Source organism: Octodon degus, unplaced genomic scaffold (assembly GCF_000260255.1).
Source record: "Octodon degus isolate 3935 unplaced genomic scaffold, OctDeg1.0 scaffold00134, whole genome shotgun sequence".
In the NCBI taxonomy this organism is placed as follows: domain Eukaryota; kingdom Metazoa; phylum Chordata; class Mammalia; order Rodentia; family Octodontidae; genus Octodon; species Octodon degus.
The window spans coordinates 6648102-6668062 of record NW_004524710.1 but is presented as its reverse complement, the minus strand read 5'-3'; the positions used below and the strand labels follow the sequence as shown (position 1 = coordinate 6668062).

General features: G+C 36.1%; 1 protein-coding gene across 1 annotated transcript in view; it reads left to right on the top strand.

Annotated features, from left to right (window-relative positions):
- Positions 1-19961, top strand: part of Slc26a7 (solute carrier family 26 member 7) — a 157951-nt gene that overhangs the window by 60785 nt on the left and 77205 nt on the right. Inside the window, exons 6-7 of the mRNA XM_004641315.2 lie at positions 15518-15670; positions 18911-18993. Coding sequence (XP_004641372.1) covers positions 15518-15670; positions 18911-18993 — 236 coding nt within the window. The remainder of the gene's footprint in view (positions 1-15517; positions 15671-18910; positions 18994-19961) is intronic.

Below are 19961 nucleotides of genomic sequence, written 5' to 3'. Positions count from 1 at the left end.
ATTAATTACATTAATATAATATTATACTCTTGCCTTATTGTTAACTCTGGCTACTACTATGTAAAGAAATTGGGAGCTTGACATATGAAAAACTGGTATCCACTATTAAGCAAGCATTTCTATGATTAGGGAGTTAAATAGTTAATGAAAATAGTAATTGGCTACATGCAACTGGAAACTTGCTCTGAATTTTGTTCCTTAGGTAATATCCGGCTCAGTGATTCATTCATTGTAAGAAAGTTTAAAACCAAAACAAGAAACCTGGAACTGGGCCTGGAAGCAACATAATCCCAAGCTTCAGCTCAAACAAAAGCAGAACAGAGTAGTTGTAAGCTGTCAGATGATGGCTGAGAGTTAAGACTCTCATTGACACCAGCTCTACAAGACAGAACAAAATCGGTTAAAACCATGGCTTAGCATCCTGCCTGGAACAGTGTGTTTATCTGTGCATGTACAAAGTAGAAATGCCTGTAGGTTACAACTTGGCCCATGTGGTTGTATGCAGTTAGTTAACCGTTTCTTTTTGCAAGTAGTATTAATGAAGCAGGATAGCCTGATACAGGAATGGCACTGGCTTTTCAGCTTGATTCTGCAGAATTTTGCATAGAAACTCTCATCCATGTTGTCTTCCTGTGAGTCAAATGGCAGGCAACTTTACCTTGATTTTCTAGGTCAAGCACAGTGGGACTTTAGAGGTCTTTTGTAAGATCTCACACTGAAAATCAGATTTTGGAGCAATTTTAAACAACTGACTTTACATGCACACGACCTAGTTAGTGGGATTACTGCGTTGTAAATGAATGGAAGTTGCTCTTGCTTTTCAATGTCACAGAATCTCGACCTGCTAAGGTGCTAAGAATTTCTGATCAAGGAGGTTATGGGCCACAGAGGAAAGTGATCAATGATGTAGAGTGTGACTAAGGAAAGTCACATGGAGAGAAAACATTCTCTCAGGCTTTCACAGAGAGCAAATTGCCTAAGAAATGGCCATGACTCATCCACATGGCTGACACTGACAAAGGATCTACGAACTGTAGTACAGGGTTTCAGGATAAATCCTGAGGGGATTTGACTAACCTTGCCAGAAACAAAAATTACATTTCTTGTTATATAGGTCTTGCTTTATCTTGGTCTTAACCATCCAGCAGAAAAGTATAAAAACAAAGTATAAAAAGTACAGCCTTATTAATATGCTGAGCTGTAAAAGGCTCAAGTCAACAACTTCTGACATTGCCAGTCCTACGGATAACCCACTATTATTATGGACTACTGGACTATATTGGATTATTTTGCTGAATTCATGCACTGACAGTATTTAAATGGCAATGGAATACCCTTCTCTGAGAAAACTAAACAAAAAAATGGGATACAAATGAAGGACCATTTTGGATCTGTATATTCAAAATAGGAGAGATATACAGCTATTTTCTCTTAATTCAATGAATAGAAAGATTCATTCTAATAGTGTTTGTGGACAGTATATCATGTCTGCATCTTGTGCTATGAATAACCACTAAGAAGACAACAATATGCAATGTATTAGTTGTTGAAACTGTCCTACTACTTTGTTTTGAAACTGTCTCATTGCTATTTGTTTGTCAATAAAATTATTTTAAAAAAAGAATGATGCTTTGTTCTTCACAAGGGTGATGATTGATGCTGAAATAGCAGTGCTGAAAGTGGTGGTGGTCTGAGCAGAGGTTACAGTGAGATATTTCAGAAACAAGCTCTGGCGTAACTCAGCTGAGAGAATCTGGTGATAAAAATGTAAATTTGCGATTGCTTTGGAATCATTAAGTGTCTGAAGGAGAAGAGGGAAACTCAGCATGGAGATACAGGGCAGAGGACAGCATAGAGGTAGTGGCCATCAAGTTAGAGAATCTAGAGGAAAATGAGTGAATATGTCTTTGAGAATTTTCACTTTCTGACTCTTCCTCCTACTTCCATGTTTTCATGACTGTTATATCCTTTTTGAAAGCTGCTGAGGAGGGATGAAGAATGTATCATGGATATCCCTTGGAGCACAAATTGGTATCTAGAACATTAAAGATTCTTGCTCAATGAGCCACTCACAAATCTTACTCGTCTCAGGTGGGATGCATTTTTATCAAAAGAATTCAAATTTGGTGGGCCGACATGTTCAGTAATTAATTCTACCCCTAAGTGAGGCTCTGCAGCTGGCCATCTCCTTTCTGCTACTATGATGGCTTCTACAGCCTCTGCTAGATGGACCATGCCTGGTTCTATGCCATGAAGGAAATTCAGTTCCCTCATCTGAGTAGATGAAGTCTTCATCCATGGGTTTGTTCTGGGATAGTAGTGTTCTAACCTCCATGGAACACTTTTAGAGAATGATTTAAATCAGATAGACAAGTGACATAGTGTCAATTCTCCCACTGTGGGGATAGACATGCTGCAGTTTGATCTTGAATGTCCCTTAAAGGCCCATGTGTTACAGGCTCGGTCCCCAGCCCATGATACTATTAAGAGGAGGTGATGCCTTTCAGAGGTGGTACCTGGTGATAGGATTTCTGATCATTTGGGGTACACACCTGAGAGGGATCAGAGAAACTCAGTCTTCTCTTTATCTTTTTTGCTTTCTGGCCACGAGGTGTGCGACTTTGTTCTGCCTGGTGCTGCCTTGCCAAAGGCTCATAAACAAAAAGTCCAAGTGACTTGAACCTCTCAAACTGAAAGCCAAAGTAAAGCTGTTCTCTTTGCAAGCTGAGCATCGCAGGCATTTATCATAACAGCAGAAAGCTGATTGGCGCAAGCGCACCCAGGAGGCTGGGCTAAGCTTTCCTGATTAGCTTCCTCTTCATCTCGCTGAAAGTTGTCAGCCAGTTCCTTCAGGTGACGAGGCTTTCCACAGTGTGAAAGCCTACCAAGATTTCCCCCAGTACTGAGTGCCTATTCAGGCTTTTAATGGTCCACATAGTCAAAGGAAGTCTCTGGAGTGACTCTCATGAATCTCCTAGTCCCTAAAAAGAGTGTAGCAAGATTTAATTTAGCCACTTCTTTAACCTTCCTTCCTTTACACATAGCTCTACTTTTTACTTTGTTCCTCAGAGTTATTATTGTAAATCTATATACTTCTAATAAAACTTTCTTTTCAACTTATTGTTATGTTTAGTGAATTTTAGAAATATTTCAATACATTCTTCTTCAGTAATATTTGGGTAAAATGTAACATTTTTCTCCAAGTTATTTTAGCCGTGGTGATTTTATTAGTCTACACAATTGAACACTAATTGATCTGTCTATTTTGTTTTTTCCTAGAAAGGGAAAATGGAGCAAAAACATTAGAATTAGAGAAATCCAGATTTAGATCATAGCTACAGCCATGACCTGAACAAATAACCTAGTGTTTTTAATTTTCAGTTGCCTGTTTTGTAAATTGATGATAATTACAGTGGATGGGCTTCACTCTGAAATGAAATGCCTGGAACAAAGGTGTTCATTAAAAGCCATTATGTTTCCTCCTAGTAATAAAGAGCTGGACATAACAAATTATAGATTTTTTAAAGTACTTCTTAAAAAATAAATACCACATTTTCCCTCTATTGAGGACTATCAATCAGATAAAAAAAATTGTGAAATAAGTTTACATGTCTTTGTACTTTGAAAATCAAGGTGACCTGAGATTTATAAATTAAATATTTCTGGTTTTAATGAAGGAATTGAATTGCTTATCAAAACTGAAGAAGCTGTTCTTTATTTTCATTTATAAATACTTTCATCAATTCAGCACAAAGTCCCTTAAGCAGTTATAACCCCATTTAATAACTTATAAATAGTGCCATAGTTGGGGCTGGGGAGATGGCTCAGTAGGATAAGCACTTGACTGGCAAATGCAAGGATCTGAGTTCAATCCCCGGTTCCGCAAAAAAAAAAAGAAAAAAGAAAAAAAAAGTGCCATGGTGTGTATAAAGTAAACAGGAGCAATAAAGCCACCAGGGTCATTCTGTCTTGGGGTCCTGGCTCAGAAGCCAAATCATTCTATTCTTTTTTTTTTTTTTTTTGGGAAGGGTCTACAGGGTGTTCAGGGTCTCACTACTAGATCCTACTCATAGTGATCTGCCTGATTACAGTCTCCCAGGAGCTGGGATTACAGGTATGCGCTACCATGCCCAGTCTCAATTGCCTTCTCAGTGTGCCCCAGGAGTGGGGCCGGCACGGTGGGCCTGGGGATTAAACCCCTGGTCCTTGTGCCTGCTTGCAGGCGCTTTAATCTGCTGAGCTATTTGGCCAGCCCAAATCATTCTATTCTTGGCATTATTCAGATTCAAATAATTGATTGATAACTTGGTTGCCCACATAAATAAGAGTGAAACTTTTAAGGTTTTCAAGTATAAAAACATTTTTAAAGTCAAGAAATTATGAAGTATCTTTTTGTGTGAAGAAATGTTTTTGCCCAGAAGGCACAATAAAAATTACAAAAATTCCTATTTCATATTAGCACATGTGGATTTCTTGGAGATGGCGCCTGTAGTCGTCTGTAATAAACTTGGCAAAGCTAGTTTTGCTGGCATGGCTTTATGTGAACACTGTTCTAATAATTATACACAGTTCCATGCGTTAAGCCCAAGAGCAAAGGCAAGTTTGGCAATATATTCAACCATCCTTCTTGAAAGTTTTTTTTTCCTTTCCTTAAAGTGGGGACTTTCAGACTAGAAAACAGTTTCGTTTCCACCACTAACCCTGAAATATAAGCAAAGTACTTTTCTAGTTTGGGCTGCAAAACCTGTGAAGCAGAAACCAAGAACGTTAATAAAGTGGGACTGAAACATCGGAAGGAAGTCAGTGCTGATGAAACATTTTCTTTTGTAGAGAATGAGATCACAATTAATTATGTACAAATGAATTTTTTATGTGTAGAACAAATCTTCTTCGAAGACATAGGCCCTCTGGGATTTCTGAGCCAAGAACACGCTTGGTTGGTTCATGAAAGCTCGCATTTTCTCTGCAGATATTGTGGCTTTTCTATTGTGACTTGTAGGGCTGTTTGATACACCTTAAGAATGGACAGAATAAATCAAATAAGAGAGAAATGCAATGTTCATCTGCAGATTGATTCAATCAGTGGTGCAGGGAACAGAAAATGTAGCAGGTTTAATTTGAATATGGAACAGTTATATGGAAATTTATAATAAAGATTACTTTCAAATTATAAATCAGACAGCAAATATTTTTGCAACTCAACCATCTTGGACTAAGTTCTTTCCATCCCCCACAATTCATTGAAAAATGCATCACCGCAAAACCCAGTGCTCAAGTAATTCAAATTAACTTATTTTTTCTAAACAAGGGATGGCTGGATGCCACCTGGGCCTTGGCATGCTTGGCTGTAGGCTTGGGCCAAGTGAGTTGTGTGTACCCATGTAGTCTTTAGCTGCTTAACATACCATGCTTCCCCAGATGACTTTCTGGTCTGAGATTGAAATTATATATTGAAGCAATAGCGAATGGATTCATTCCCAGGGTGAGATATAGTTATTAATCAGAAATAGGGACATCATGATATTAAACTTTATGAAATATTGTTTTCCTGTGCCTTTTGACATTTTTTTGATAATCAGTTTAATATTTTTTCTCTTTTTCTTTCTTTCTCTCACTTTCTTCTCCCCCCACTCTTCTCATGGGATTAAAAAAAATTCCTATGGAATTTTACAGAAATAGTGAGGAGAGGGCTGGTGAGATAGCTCAGAGGACTAAGTGCCTACTTAGGCAACTGTGGGGACCAGGGTTTGATCCCCTGCACCACATGCTGTGCCAGCCCTGCCCCCAGGTGCATTGAGTCAGCCACCCAGTCCAGAAATAGTGGAACATGCCTGTAATCCCAGTGATGGGGGTGGGACTGAAAACACCACTATGCGTCTGAGCTGCATAGTGAGACCCTGTACCAAATACATTTTTTAAAAAAGAAAGAAAAAATAAATAGTGAGGATATATTTGAATTAGGGTAGGATGAAATAAACACAAATTGGCAAATCAAACACTCACAGATAGTGTTAATGATGGACATAGAATGATGTGACAGGTGGGGGCAGTGATAGGGTGAGACTGGTTGGAAGAGGTAGGTAGAGAGGCCCATTCTGAGAATGCAATTCTTAAATGTCTGAAATTTTTTTTGATGGTGTATGTTTGAAATTTGTGGAAGTATATTCATTTTAAGGAACTGGTACATATATATTGCATCTTGATCAGTATTTCAGAAAGTCTGTGATTTTATTCTGCAATTCTTGCATTCAGCACAATGGTTTGATGAGCACTATTTCAATTTTAATATGTCCAAAGCAACTCACCTGATCTGTCCAAGCCTTTTCTCTTACAATAAGGGGAATAATAATAGTCACCTTTTAATAATTGAAAACCTAACTGGGTCTCTGCATGTAAGATGACAAAAAGGTGCTAATTCATTTACCTTCTATAATGTCATAAAGTTTAAACAATTTCTCCATTCTTTCTTGGCATATCTGCCCTTTACCATCTGCTCAACTTAAAGAAAATGTGGAAGTTCCTCAGTGTTCAGGGTAGAGAAAAAGAATGAAGAGATATTAGTGTATAGATAAACATAGATTTTCACAAGATACTCCAATATACAATTAGATAGATTACATATTACATTTTATTCATCATAGGTTTGACGGTATCACAATGAATAACATAATTTATTTTATTTTATTTTTAATTTTTTCCATAATTTTATTGAGAGACAAATAGCAATGAGACAGTTTCAAATAAAATTGGTATGACAGTTTCAATAATTAACACACTGCATACTGTCTTCCTAGTGGTTATTTGCTGTAGAAGATGTAGACATGATATCCTATTTACAAACACTATTACAAAAAATCCCTCTATTCATTAAGAGAATGTAACTATATATCTATCCTAACCATTTTGAATACACAGATGCAAAACGGACATTCGTCTGTATCCCTTTTTTGTTTAGCTCTGTCATTTGAATGTTATAGGTGTGTTAACTCAGCAAAATATTCTAAAAGAGACCAGTAGTCCATAATAGTATTGGGTCTTCCTCTTGACTGTCAGTGTTAGAAATTGTTGACCTGAGTCCCCTACAGCTCAACACAACACCATGGCTTTACTTCTTATACTTTGTTTCTATACTTTTCTGCTGGATGGTTAAGACCATGATAAAGCAAGACCTATGCAACAAGAGTTGTAGCTTTTGGATCTGATAAGGTCAGTTAAATCCCCTCATGATTTTTCCTGAGATCCTGTACCTCAGATTGTAGATCCTTTGTCAGTGTCAGCCATGTGGATGAGTCACAGCCATTGCTTGGCCAATCCTGAGAGAATGTTTTCTCTCCATGTGACTCTCCTTAGGCACACTCTACATCATTGATCACTTTCCTCTTTGGCCCCATAATCTCCTTGATCAGAAAATTTGGGACACTACTGAGTTACATGACGTTACAGTACAAGTTCTCATATGTCCTGAGTCTTAATTGACCTTGGAAGGCTAGGGCCAAAATGTTGGCTTTCCTTGCGGCCCTCCTTTTTCTCTAATTTTGGTCTGCAAACTTAGATTGTTAACCCTCCAGAAGAGAAGCTTATTGTTACTGCCAAATAACCTAGGCTGTTAAGCTTAACCTCACTATCTGTCTGAATATCAAACATCTTAGGCATAACATGGAACAGGTACTTTTCATCAAGTATTGATATGTTGAACTTTAAGTCCCTACAGAATATGATGACAAAACATTTAAAAAATTAAAAAATATTTTCAAAATAGGCATAAAGAATTATATAATTCTTATGTTTACACACAAGTCCAGAAATCTAACCATATACAACCTTGTAGCAGGACAGTCCCACAACATTCCTTTTCCTTTCTCCTACCTTCACTCACCACCCCCTTCTTTTTGAACAATCATCTACCCATGAGAGAGCACAGCAGCAACTGGCATGTCATGACAAGCAGCCCGTATTCAGAAGAAAATAATTAATTTTAGTGATAATATCTTTGTCTTAACACTTTTCTTGAAACAATAATGACCTTTATTTTAAAACATATATTTGTAAACAGACTTTGCCAAATATATATGTGTATGTATGTATATATATATATATATATATATATTTTTTTTTTTTTTTTTTTTTTTTTTTTTTTTTTTTTTTTTTTTTTTGTATTTTTGGGAAGGGTCCACAGGGTGTTCAGGATTGGACTCGTAGTGATCCTCCTGTTTTACAGCTTCCTAAGAGCCAGAATTACAGGTGTGTGCCACCATACCCAGTCTCAATTGCCTTCTCAGCGTGCCCTGGGGGCGGGGCCAGCACAGCAGGCCTGGGGATCAAACTTCTGGTCCCTGCACCTCCTTCTAAGTGCGTTAGTCCGCTGAGCTATTTGGCCGGCCCTGCTAATTATATTTTCAGACTAAAGTTTGTACATGGGCTGCACAAAACGATTGTTGTCTTTTTTTTTTTTTAATTTTATGTATTTGATACAGCATCTCACTATGCAACTTGGGATCATAGTGATCCTCCTGTTTTCAGCTCCCCAGTGACGGGATTACAGGGTGCGCCATCACAGCCGGACTGGTCGCCAGCTCAGTGCGCCCCAGAGGCGGGGCTGGCATGTCTTGCAGGACCAAGGATCAAATCCTGGTCCCTGTACTTGCTAAAGCAGGTGCTTAGTCTGCTGAGCTATCTCACTGGCCCAATTGTTCTCATTTTTTTTTCTCCTGGAATTAGTTTTGGCTTTGTGTTTGATGATTAAATCAAAGTCAGATTTTAAGAAGTAAGGTGAATAAATTGCAGATTACTAATTTTTAGTTACTAGTAATGTATGCCGACATTATGAAAGTTTTTGATTTCACTATCCCTTGTTTTTCCTGTGGGGAAACACAAATTTATTCTGGATAGATTTTTAGCACAAAGATAGCATAGCGTTTATAAATAGGATTTTTAAAGGTTTCACTTTTTTTCTTTGGCATAGAAATGTACAGAGTGATATATAGATGGTGATGTTTAAATTTAAAGAAAACATTATCAAAAGAAATGTTACCATTGTCTCCCTGAGAATATTCTCCATAGTTTCAATATACTTATTCCACTGCTGTTGCTACATTCTATAAAGCAGTTCTGGAAGTCCGCTTTTGTGAGTGTCTTTAAATTCTGATTAAAAACTATGGTGAATGTTGCTTCTGAGTACCATCTAATGGAAAGGCAGGCACATGAAAACATTATGGTGTGTACTCACCCACATCATTCACTGGACCTGGTGCCGTGTAACTTCCTGCTCTTCCTCAAAGCCAAAATGACCCAGAAAGGTAAATGTTTTGAATCAATTCAAGACACCAATGCAGCATAATTAAAGATGTGAAAGAGGACATCCAGAACTGCTTCAGAAAGTGGCAAAAATGATGGGGTAAACGTGTTCAAAAGTACATTGGGAGGTGTTAATGACAATATGCATTTTACTGCAATGCATTTAAATAAATTTAAGCATTCATCCTATTATTCAATTATACCTCATATATTTTAATATACTTTGTGGTCCTTATGGGTAGGTAGTTTATTCTTACTACTGAAGAAATACTACTGATGATATCATTATATTTTAAATATATTGGAATAATTTTATTTTCTTCCATATACTTTATCATATCAAACAGAATTCTATAGAAAGTGCTTGGCCAATGGGATTTTCTGACTGAGTGTTAAGCAGAAAGTCCATTAAGTTTGTACTCGTTAATATTTTCTCAATGTGTAAGCTCTTCTGGTTTGTTTAAAGTTTAACAGAGTGGGCACACGTTAGACCCCAGGACTTCTGCAATGTGTCCTCAGCCCTTTGATTTTTATTTTGAGAAATACTCTCACTAAATCACTAAGTTGCCCAGATTGGGCTTGAATTTGTGGTCCTTTTGCCTCCACTCCCCAGTTTGCTAGGGTTATAGGCATGTACCAGCACACTATCTATGTAAAGGTGTTCTTGTATGGGGTCTCATTTGAACTTCAGTGATGGTGATGTCATGAAAAATAATTGAAAATGGGCGATCCCAGAAAGTCACCTGTTTACTTTTCTCAAACAAACGCCAAATGTGAATTTTTCAGTCTTTATTATTGCTTCATTCTTATAAAATTTTAAGTTATTAAACATCCAGTTATTTGCATCAGATTAACTATCAAAGAGGGTTGCTTGAAATTTACTGCACTGGTAGCTTTACCATTTCCTTCAATATCTTGCATAAGATAAAATGTCTTTCAACAAACATTTGGAATAAATGAGTACACAGTAACTAAAATTCATCTGCTATGATAGATCCTAAGCACTGACAATGATAAAAGAGTTTCTAGCCTTCCGCACTTAGTCATTCTGCTTATTCAGGGTAAAATCTACTCAATTTGGATATTTATTGTTATTATTACTACTATAACAATATTTATTGTGGATCTTTTCCAGATGTCATTATAGGAACTGAGAATTCATCAACTTTGAAATACACTTAAAAAAGAAGGCCAAATTGAATAAATGTGTTATATAAATATATACGTGTATGTGTGTGTGTGTGTGTGTGTGTGTGTGTGTGTATGAAATGCCAGTCAAATGTTTCTGAAAAATCTTACCACAAAAAATAATTTTCATTATTTGAAATATGTCAAATTAAATTTTCTGTTCATATTGGTGTTTTCCATTTTAGATCATTATGATAAATGTTCAATTGAAAGAACTAGCATTTAGCCTCAAGGTGACCTGAATTCCTCTCTCATTAAACATGTCCATCAGTTTTGATGAAATATCTTTCTTATTGCTCCATGCAGATGCAAATATTGTCTTTGCTTCTCTGAGATCTAGGATGCAAATGATGATCCTCAATGGGAAGCTTCGTTTAGTGGGGATTAGTGTATGATAGTGTGACAGACGACTAGATCTATGGAAGAAATGAGTTTCATGTGTGCTTAGGATGACTATAACTCTAGTGAGTGGGATGTTTGTGTGTGTGTGTGTGTGTGTGTGTGTGTGTGTGTATGTTCTTATCCCTATCCCTGTCACTTTCTCCACATGCCACCCATCCCCCATGAGCCTGTTTAGCTTGTGACTTCTGTCTGTGGTCCGTGTGGCAGTCAGCAGCACAGTCCTCACCAGCCTGCGTTTCTGTTGTGCTCTTCCGGCTGGTTGTAATGGGTCTCTGCTCACCACTCCATCCGTGTTCTCTTGCATCCTTTTGTACAATGTGCTTTGTTTGATGAGCTATAGTTTAATCCAGACAGACAATAAAAGCCCTGGGGCGTTCTCATTCCTTTCATTCTGGTGTGGTCATTTTTATTACTGCAAACACATGTTCTCTAAATGCATATTACAGTAAATTTCATATGGCTTGGGAGTTTTCACATATTTCTTTTCTTTCTTATATAGGCACTGCCATGGTGTACTTTTAAGACCATGGGGAAAAAATAAGAACAATTTTTAAGTGCTTTGAAACACTTGGATGTTTGACCTTTTCTTGACAAATCATCTGAATAATTCTCTTAAGTTTATCCTCAGATTATGATAAGCCACCAGAAAGTTATGTATTTTGGCAAAATTGTCTTGACATTCCATTTTTCAGCTCCCCTGTGGAATGCATTTCACCAAGCAGAATTTTGTATTTTTATTTTGGGCTTTGAGACATGAGTAATGATAGAAATGGACCATGTTCCTTTACTTATAGGAACGCTGGGAATAATTACCATCCAAAACATAGAGAGGAAAAGTATTATCTACATCTCAGATAACTATAATGTTACAGCACCTAAGTTTCTTTCTAAGTAGTATGGAATAAAGGAGAATACTTCAAAGAAAATAACAAGTAAAACTACCTGATCTCTAATTTATTCCTTTATGTGCCTGATCACACAAATGCTAGCTTGCTAATTTTTTTTTTTTTTTTAACATTTAGAGAAGTGGCATTTGGATAACCTGTCATTACTCTGGTCTTTTTCACACAGTGAAGCTCCACTTTTAATGGACAGATCACATTTTCTTTGAAACTATTGATCATGTTAATGATCATGTTTAATATATAGAATTCGAGCTTAGAAAACCTGATCTTCCCCCTTTAGACCTGGTAGATTCATAGTCTTTGGACTAGCTGAGCTAAGTCATATGATTAGAAAAACCAATAAGAAGTTTAAGAAATACTAATTAATATATATGCATTGCTTTTAACATAGACTATTTAATATTTTAACTCAATATTTTGGGTTATGGTCAAATTGTATTTGAGATGTGAAATAGGGCAAAGAACACCAAGTTAGACTCCTGTAAGAATAGCCTGTGTGGTAAAAATCAACCTAATTTTTATCACTTAACACCAGAGAACTCTTCTGTGGACAAATAAAAATCAAAAGATAAAACTCAGATTCAGTAGGTTAAAAAGATATGCTGAAGATGAGTATTTTAATACTCAATTAAAACTTTAAAGTTTATACAAGTGGTGTTTCTTCATATGATAGAATATAGAAGATATAGACAAAAACAAATGTTTTATGCAGAGCTAATAGTACTTTTGATATATCTGTAGATATGTTGGCACTCATTTTGTCTTGTAAAATACATGTTGTTAGTTTTCTGGGTCTGCTATAACAAAAGGCCCAGATTAGGTAATTTAAATAACAACAAAAATATTTCTTGCACTCCTACAGGTTAGAAGTTCAAAATCAAGGAGTGAGGGGGTCTGATCCTTTGTTGCCCTAGAAGTTGCTGTTTTTTGGTTGTGTTCTCACACATTTCTCATGTGTTTTACTCCTACACATTTTCCTATTGTGTATCCTAATCTTTTTGTAAAAGTGCACAGTCATGCTGACGTAAGGGTCATTCGTATGAACACGTTTTACATTGACTACCTCTTCAGAACCATAATACTGCCTCGAATAAGTCACATTCTGAGATACGGAATGACCTCAATATATGAATTTAGGGATGCATACAATTCATCTCACGAAAGTCAAGCCATACATATTTATTTTCAAGTTGCCTTTCTTTTTATAAACATGATAGGAAAGGTATTTCCATAATGAAAACAAATTTTGTCTAAAACAATGTGTTTAGGGAGCACACTGTCATTGCATGTACTTATTTAAAAAATGTGAAGTGAATCAATTCCCCTTATGTCTACTCCTCTAAATTGTTTTAATTTCTTTTTGCTGCTATTTTAAACATTGCTTTAATGAATATCCTTATAATAAGATACTTTGCAGCAGCCTAATTATGTTCATAGCTTAATTTTCTTGAAGTGAAACTGCTGAGGCAAGTAGAATATTTCAACAGTATTGAATAATCTTTATCAAATTGCCAAAATATTGTAGCTATTTAAACTCATATGAGTGACACAGAAGAGTTCACACCTCTTCTTCCAAACTTCACTAATATTGAATGTTACTATCTGAAAATCAATACTTTGGGAGAATAGGCTTTTGTGTTTCAAGTTATATTTCTTTGATTATTACTGTGGCTGAGCTCTTTGTTCATAAGTTGATTCATCATTTCTATTTATTTTGTAATTTTCTGTCTTCTGTCCACTTTAAAGTAACATTCTATGACCTCAATCTTTTACATTTATCCCTTTTACCTAGAATTTATTTTATTTTGTTTTATTGGGTTCCAACATTGTATAGTGAATGATTATTTCTATAATGCAACAGTTACATATATTTGGGATCTCATGTTATTTTTTCTTTTACTTATACATTTTGATAAAGTTACATGTTTTAACTTATAGATATGTGTGTTTTTAGTATAGGTAAATATTGTTCTATTTAAAAATTATCTTATTTGCTATCATGCCTTTAATATTTTACATGAATTTAAGAATCATTATATTAGTTTTCCAAATAGCAAAATTCAAATTAATTTTCTTTATATTAAGTGTTCATGTAAATCTAGGATTGAACTTAGGTTATTAGCACTCAATTTAGGATTCTTTCAAATCTTTCCCTTTTTAATGCCAGTAGATGAGATGATTATATAATTATGTGCATGACCCTGAATACTTAAGCAAAATATTATTGGTACTTAGTTGTTTAAGCATAAGCTTTCAATTTTATAAAGGAGTTTAATGTTATTCTTTTCCTTGATGTTACTCTTACATTTATTCTGTTTTTCTGCCACAGCAGACTATCCCAAGTTACTCGCATAGACTATCTAACCAATGTTTATGTATCTTGTTTGGCAAGGGCTACCCTGATCATGCATACCTCCAAGTAATATACTTCAGGTGTCCCTTTCCATAATAGCAACTCTGAAGTTTACTAGCAACTCTTACCCATTTCCTCCTCTGTTGTACAAATGTATTACTTTTAATTAGCAATTGCTATACTAGACTATGATTCCTTGAATACTGAGGCTATATCTTAGTTGTTCACCATTATAGACCTAGCACTGTAAGTAAGTGTGTCGAAAGAATAAATGTTCAGTAACTAAGAATATGGTAATATTTTACATTAAACTAGATACCTGATGCCAATTAAATAACAGCTCTTAACTTCTTTGTGGCTTCTAAGGGTGTATGGTTCTGGCATTTGAGGAGTGACAGAGTCAAAGATAAGGAGTCTGCTGTCCCCTTCTCTGCTCTGAATGATGGATTTCCTTTTAACTAAATGAATAATAGCATCTGTGTCCTTCAGTGCTAGGAAAATAGCCAGAGTGTCATTCATTTTAGTACTGTCCTTATGAGACAAAAACCTTACTTTTATTAGAGAATTTTATATATGCAAATCAATATAGAGACTGATAGAATAAAGGGCAATGTTCAAATCTTTAAAATGACTACAATAAAAGATACTTTTCCTTCATGCCTCCTCAAATTACTTCTCCTTTCTTTGAACACACATGTTCTATTTTTCTTGCCACTTTCTGAAACAGTTCTGGAAATTCTTTTTTTTGTGACAGTCTTTGGTGATGCTGTGACTGCCTTAATATCCCGAATCAATTAAAACCTTTTACATTTCATGGTCATTTTGACTTTGGGGAGAAGCCAGGAGCTGTAGAGTGCCAGATCCACTGAAGGACATGGCTGAGGATGCACCGAAATGCTTACACTTGGCAACAGCATATTTTTCATCACACCTCATTATGAAACTCATGAAAGAAGACTTCGAGAACTGCTTCATAAAGTTTCAAGATGCTGGAGATATAGCTCAGTGGTTCTACTTTTGCTTGGCAAGTGCAAGGTTCTGAATTTGATTACACACACACACACACACACACACACACACAGATTTTGAGACTACTGAGACAAGTGTGTTCAAAGTTAGTATTTTGAGGGGGTTCATGGCTTTAAGTATGTGACACATTTTAAAAATTAAGACATTCACCGTATATTTCAACCACACATTGGACGTAGCTTTGCTATATTTCAGCAGTAATCACCCATTTCCTTCTTACTTTCCCACTGTGCAGTTGCTGAGGCATTTTGATGAAAGATCTTTGAGTTTGTCTGGGGCCAGATTTCCATGCTGGCATATTGCAGATGCCCCTGACTGCTGTGTGTGCTCATTCTCATTGCTGCAGATCTATGCCTATGTCTTTGAGAACATCAAGTCTGTCCAGCTGGAAGCTCTGCTCTTATCCTCGCTGAGCATCGTTGTGCTTGTTCTTGTTAAGGAGCTGAATGAACAGTTTCAAAGAAAAATTAAAGTTGTTCTTCCTGTCGATTTAGTTTTGGTAAGTATGAAATCAGCGGTTAGCTTTCTGCTGTACTGAGCCTGCCAGTTAGAGTAATCTACAGATGCTCACTGTAGCCTCCACAGTAACCCACATCTACTCCTGTGTCTCATTAAAGAAGGGCTAATTTGCGTGGCTATACATTAATGTAAGAACAGGAAACATTTTGAGTCAGTAATTTAAAAAAGGAGCTACATGTGTTTACAATTTAGGCAGCATTTCTCATATGCCTTTAGTTTTTTATATAAATAAGAGAATATAAATTCTCAGAACTTCTAAGGACACATTGCTAAAGGTGAGACTCAAAAGATCTGTAACGTGAACCTAGATAAAGCAATAAAATGTGATAACATGTCTCATTGATATGACGCCTCTTTGATATTCACAGAAATATTACCAATTGGCAAATGGCCATGGAAGTTTGATCGCTGCGTTCATACTTTTGTTATTGGCCTAATTTTGCCTCACTAAAAGGAGGCTTATGATTTTTATTGCTCAAAGTGACTCTTTAAAATATTTTCTGTTGTATTCAGAATAGCAATCTATCATACATTGATCCTAAGGCTTTTTGGATTAGAATCTGTTTTTTGAGATATTAGGTGCCTCTGTAGGAGCCCTTAAAGTATTCAAGTGAAAATGAAATGTTAGTGCAAACATAGTGAATTGTATCATTCACTGGTTTTAGTTTTTTAGTGGTTTTTGTATTTAAATAACTTCATGTATTAAACGTCCTTTATACTGTTAGATAGTGTAGACCTGTGTACATTTATTAAGTGTGGAATGTTTAAATCTGCTTCTGAAGAATATGACACATTTCTTTAGACCTAATATAGAAGACCTTTCTCTACGGCTAGCCAGTGCATGATGGTATTTTCCTGACCATTGGTTAAGACACATATTACATAAGTAGTCTCTGTGTGTATGTACTTCAAATATGTCATAAAAGAACAGAATACATAATTATTAGTTTCCATAATAGCAACTCTGAAGTTTACTAGCTTATTTTAAATGAGGTTATATTAGTTTCATAAAACCAAAGATTGAAAAAAAAACTTATGGAAAAAGGCTGCTGTGATATTAATAAAGCAGTTGTTATTCTTTGCAAAATGAGTAGGAATTATTCTTAAAATAAAAGGGTTTTTTTGTTTGTTTGTTTTTGTTTTTGTTTTCAGTGTGGCAGTTGCAAGGACCAGGCAAAATTAATACTAGAAAGCCATAGGTTTAAAAGTTATAAATAAAACATTAAATCACACAGTTTCTGATTTTTTCTACTTTAACTATGATACCTAAGTGATGATCTGGAAATCAGGTTAGGTAAAGAATTCTCTTACACCTTAGAGTTCTTTTGGAATGATGGGAGCCAGCCTCTAGGCTTGTTCCTTCTCTTCCCACTCTAGCTCCATCCCACTGTGTCCGTCACCTTTCCTGATGTTAAAAAAATATATAAAGTCCCTGCAGTTTACAGGAGAAGTTTAATTTGGCTCATGGTTGCCGTGGATTCAGGCCATGGTCTGCTGGCTCTGAAGCTGGGACTTCATGGCAGAAGATGTAGTGGGGCAAAGCTACTCCTTTCTTAGAGGTTGGGAAGCAGAGCAGGAAACAGTGCCAGAGAGGGAAAGTCCAGACCTAGGACATAGATCCCAAGGTCACTACTTGGTGGCCTGCCCACACATACCCAGAGACATTCCTGACTAATCTGCTAGGAGCTCCCAATCCAATCAGTTGCCAGTTAAGAACTATCACACACACACATCCATAAAGGAAGTCACATCTATACATGTGACTCTCTGTCCCAGTTCTAAACACCAAACACCTGCTCACTCTACCACAACACTCCCCTGGCCTCCCTTGGGACATGAGGAAGATGCCTGGAGCAGGCTAGATGTCATCTGGGCAGAAATGAAGGATTCTTGTGTATTCAGAATCAGCAAGATTGGAAAAGGTTTGAGTTGTGCAATCCTTCTGCTCCTCTCTCCCTGCAAAGCTCCCATTTTAGAATGACCACATTTAGAGGTCTGAGCCCTCCTGGTTCAGGATTCTCCATTTTCCAGGATTGTGGATAGTATAGGTTTTATACACATATGTGACACTGACATAATACTGAGAGGGACCAATGACTCAACTGAAAAAAGAAATTTAATTATGTTAAAGAAATCTTGTGAGAAAGTAATATACAATATGAAATAATTCAATGACTCAGAAAATACCATTATTGTACCATAATATTTATACAGTTTAACAGTATAACCTGGGCAGTTTTGTTGTTTTTCTCTTTTTTGCAGTCATGAAGGATGTTTTTGTTTCCTTTTTTCTTTTTTTGCATTTGTTGCTTTTAAAGACCATTTGGTATTTTGGAAAATACTACAAATTCAGTAAAACATCCACAGAAATGAACAGATAGTAAAAGAACCAACAAAATGATCTTATGGGGCATTATTGTGAAAAATTTCATATTTTGCTAGCCTCACTTATTATTCTTTTTTTCTGGCCATGTATATATTACATATGCATTTCAATTAAATAATCAATTTATCTCTTTTAACAAAGAAACCACTGCAAACTGAAACCATAATCATGTGAAATTTCTAGTAACTATTAAAATTGTCAGAAGAAATAAAGGAAAATGGGAAAATGGAGGGAAAAATACTATGGAGGTATGGATTGTGAAAAAAAAAAAAAGCTGTTATTGTAAAATAACTGGCTCTGCAATGAATTTTAATGATGATTGTGGGCCCAGGCAGAGAGACCATGATCTTGATTAGCGCACCAGTGACAGAACGACACAGTCACAGAGACGCCACAGCACTGCTCCGAAGCCCTGAGGTGGTGCTGATGCTTTTCTTCAAGAAATGCAGAGCCATTCAGGGACGTTATACATCATCATTAACTAGTAAAATAGTTTAGGCGCTTCAATGCAGTGTCTCCTGTTCTTCAGAGCCTATGATCATGAGGACGAAGCAAAAGCATCCGGTCGTAGGAAGTATTCCCTGATGTCGTGAAAAGCAGGTATTTAGGCTGGATACTGGAGTCCTTATGCACTCGGGCACTGCCCAAACCCATATTCTGTATTTTCTCTTTCTTCAAGACTGGACAAAGCTGGGTTGATGTAATGTACAATATTAGAAAAGCCATATTGTTTGATATCATCTAAATTTCAGATTGTAAATTGTTAAAGTATTTTAAAAATGTTTGAAAGGTCAGTAATAAGTTGTTTTTCTTTTTTCAAATGGAACTACACAGATTATTGCAGCATCGTTTGCTTGTTATTGTACCAATATGGAAAGCGTATATGGATTAGAAGTAGTTGGTCATATTCCAAAAGGGTAATGTAGTCTTTTTTTAAAAATATATTATTTGTTTATTTGCTTGTTTGTTTTTAATGGAGGATGCAACTGGGATTAGATAGAGTGATATCTATTTTTTTCTTTCTGTGCCTATATAAGACAAAATTCTAATTAACTTCAATTAAGTAATGATTGAAAAAAATACTGTATTTGCAGAGAAACAGTAATTTCCCAGGGACAGCTCCATATGTCTGACTTGAAAAAATAGGAGATTCTCTTATTCCTAAGTAAACTGATAGAGTGTTTTATGTAGCATTGCTTCAGGCAAAAGATTTGGACAATATTTACAGAGAGTATTTGAAAAAATTGTGGGCACTGAATTTTTAAATTAGAAACATTGTATAAAATTTAATCATCTCTATTCCTCCTACATAGGAGTGTTCGCTTTCACATCACTCAGGATAAAAGTACACAGCATTATCTGAAATGACAAGCCCGCCGGCTGTGCTTACTTGCTAGAGACAGAAACATGGAGAGGGCCTGGCTTCACACCTTCATACAGCTTTTCTCTGGACTCTAGAGAGCTTTTGACAAAGAAGTATTTGTCCTAAGACAGAAAGAAACTTATTTTGAGACTGCTTTTTTTTTTTTTTTTTGCGGTACCGGGGATCAAACTCAAGACCTTGCACTTGCCAGGCAGGTGCTTATGCCGCTGAGCTATATCCGGGCTCAAAACAATTATTCTGAATAGAAGCTGAAAGAAAATGAAGACAAATTGTGGAGAGGAGAGTTATATTTTAATGGGCTATATAGACTGCACAGATAAATTTAGAACAAAGTTAACAGCTACTGGGTTCTCTAAATTTCTATTGTCCAACCCCCAGTTTTGGTTTTTAACTCCACTAAATTAAAAAAAACAAAACAAAACAAAACAAAAAAAAAACAAAAAAAAACAAAAAACACGAGGGCCAGCCAGGTAGCTCAGTGGACTAAAGCTCCTCCTAAGA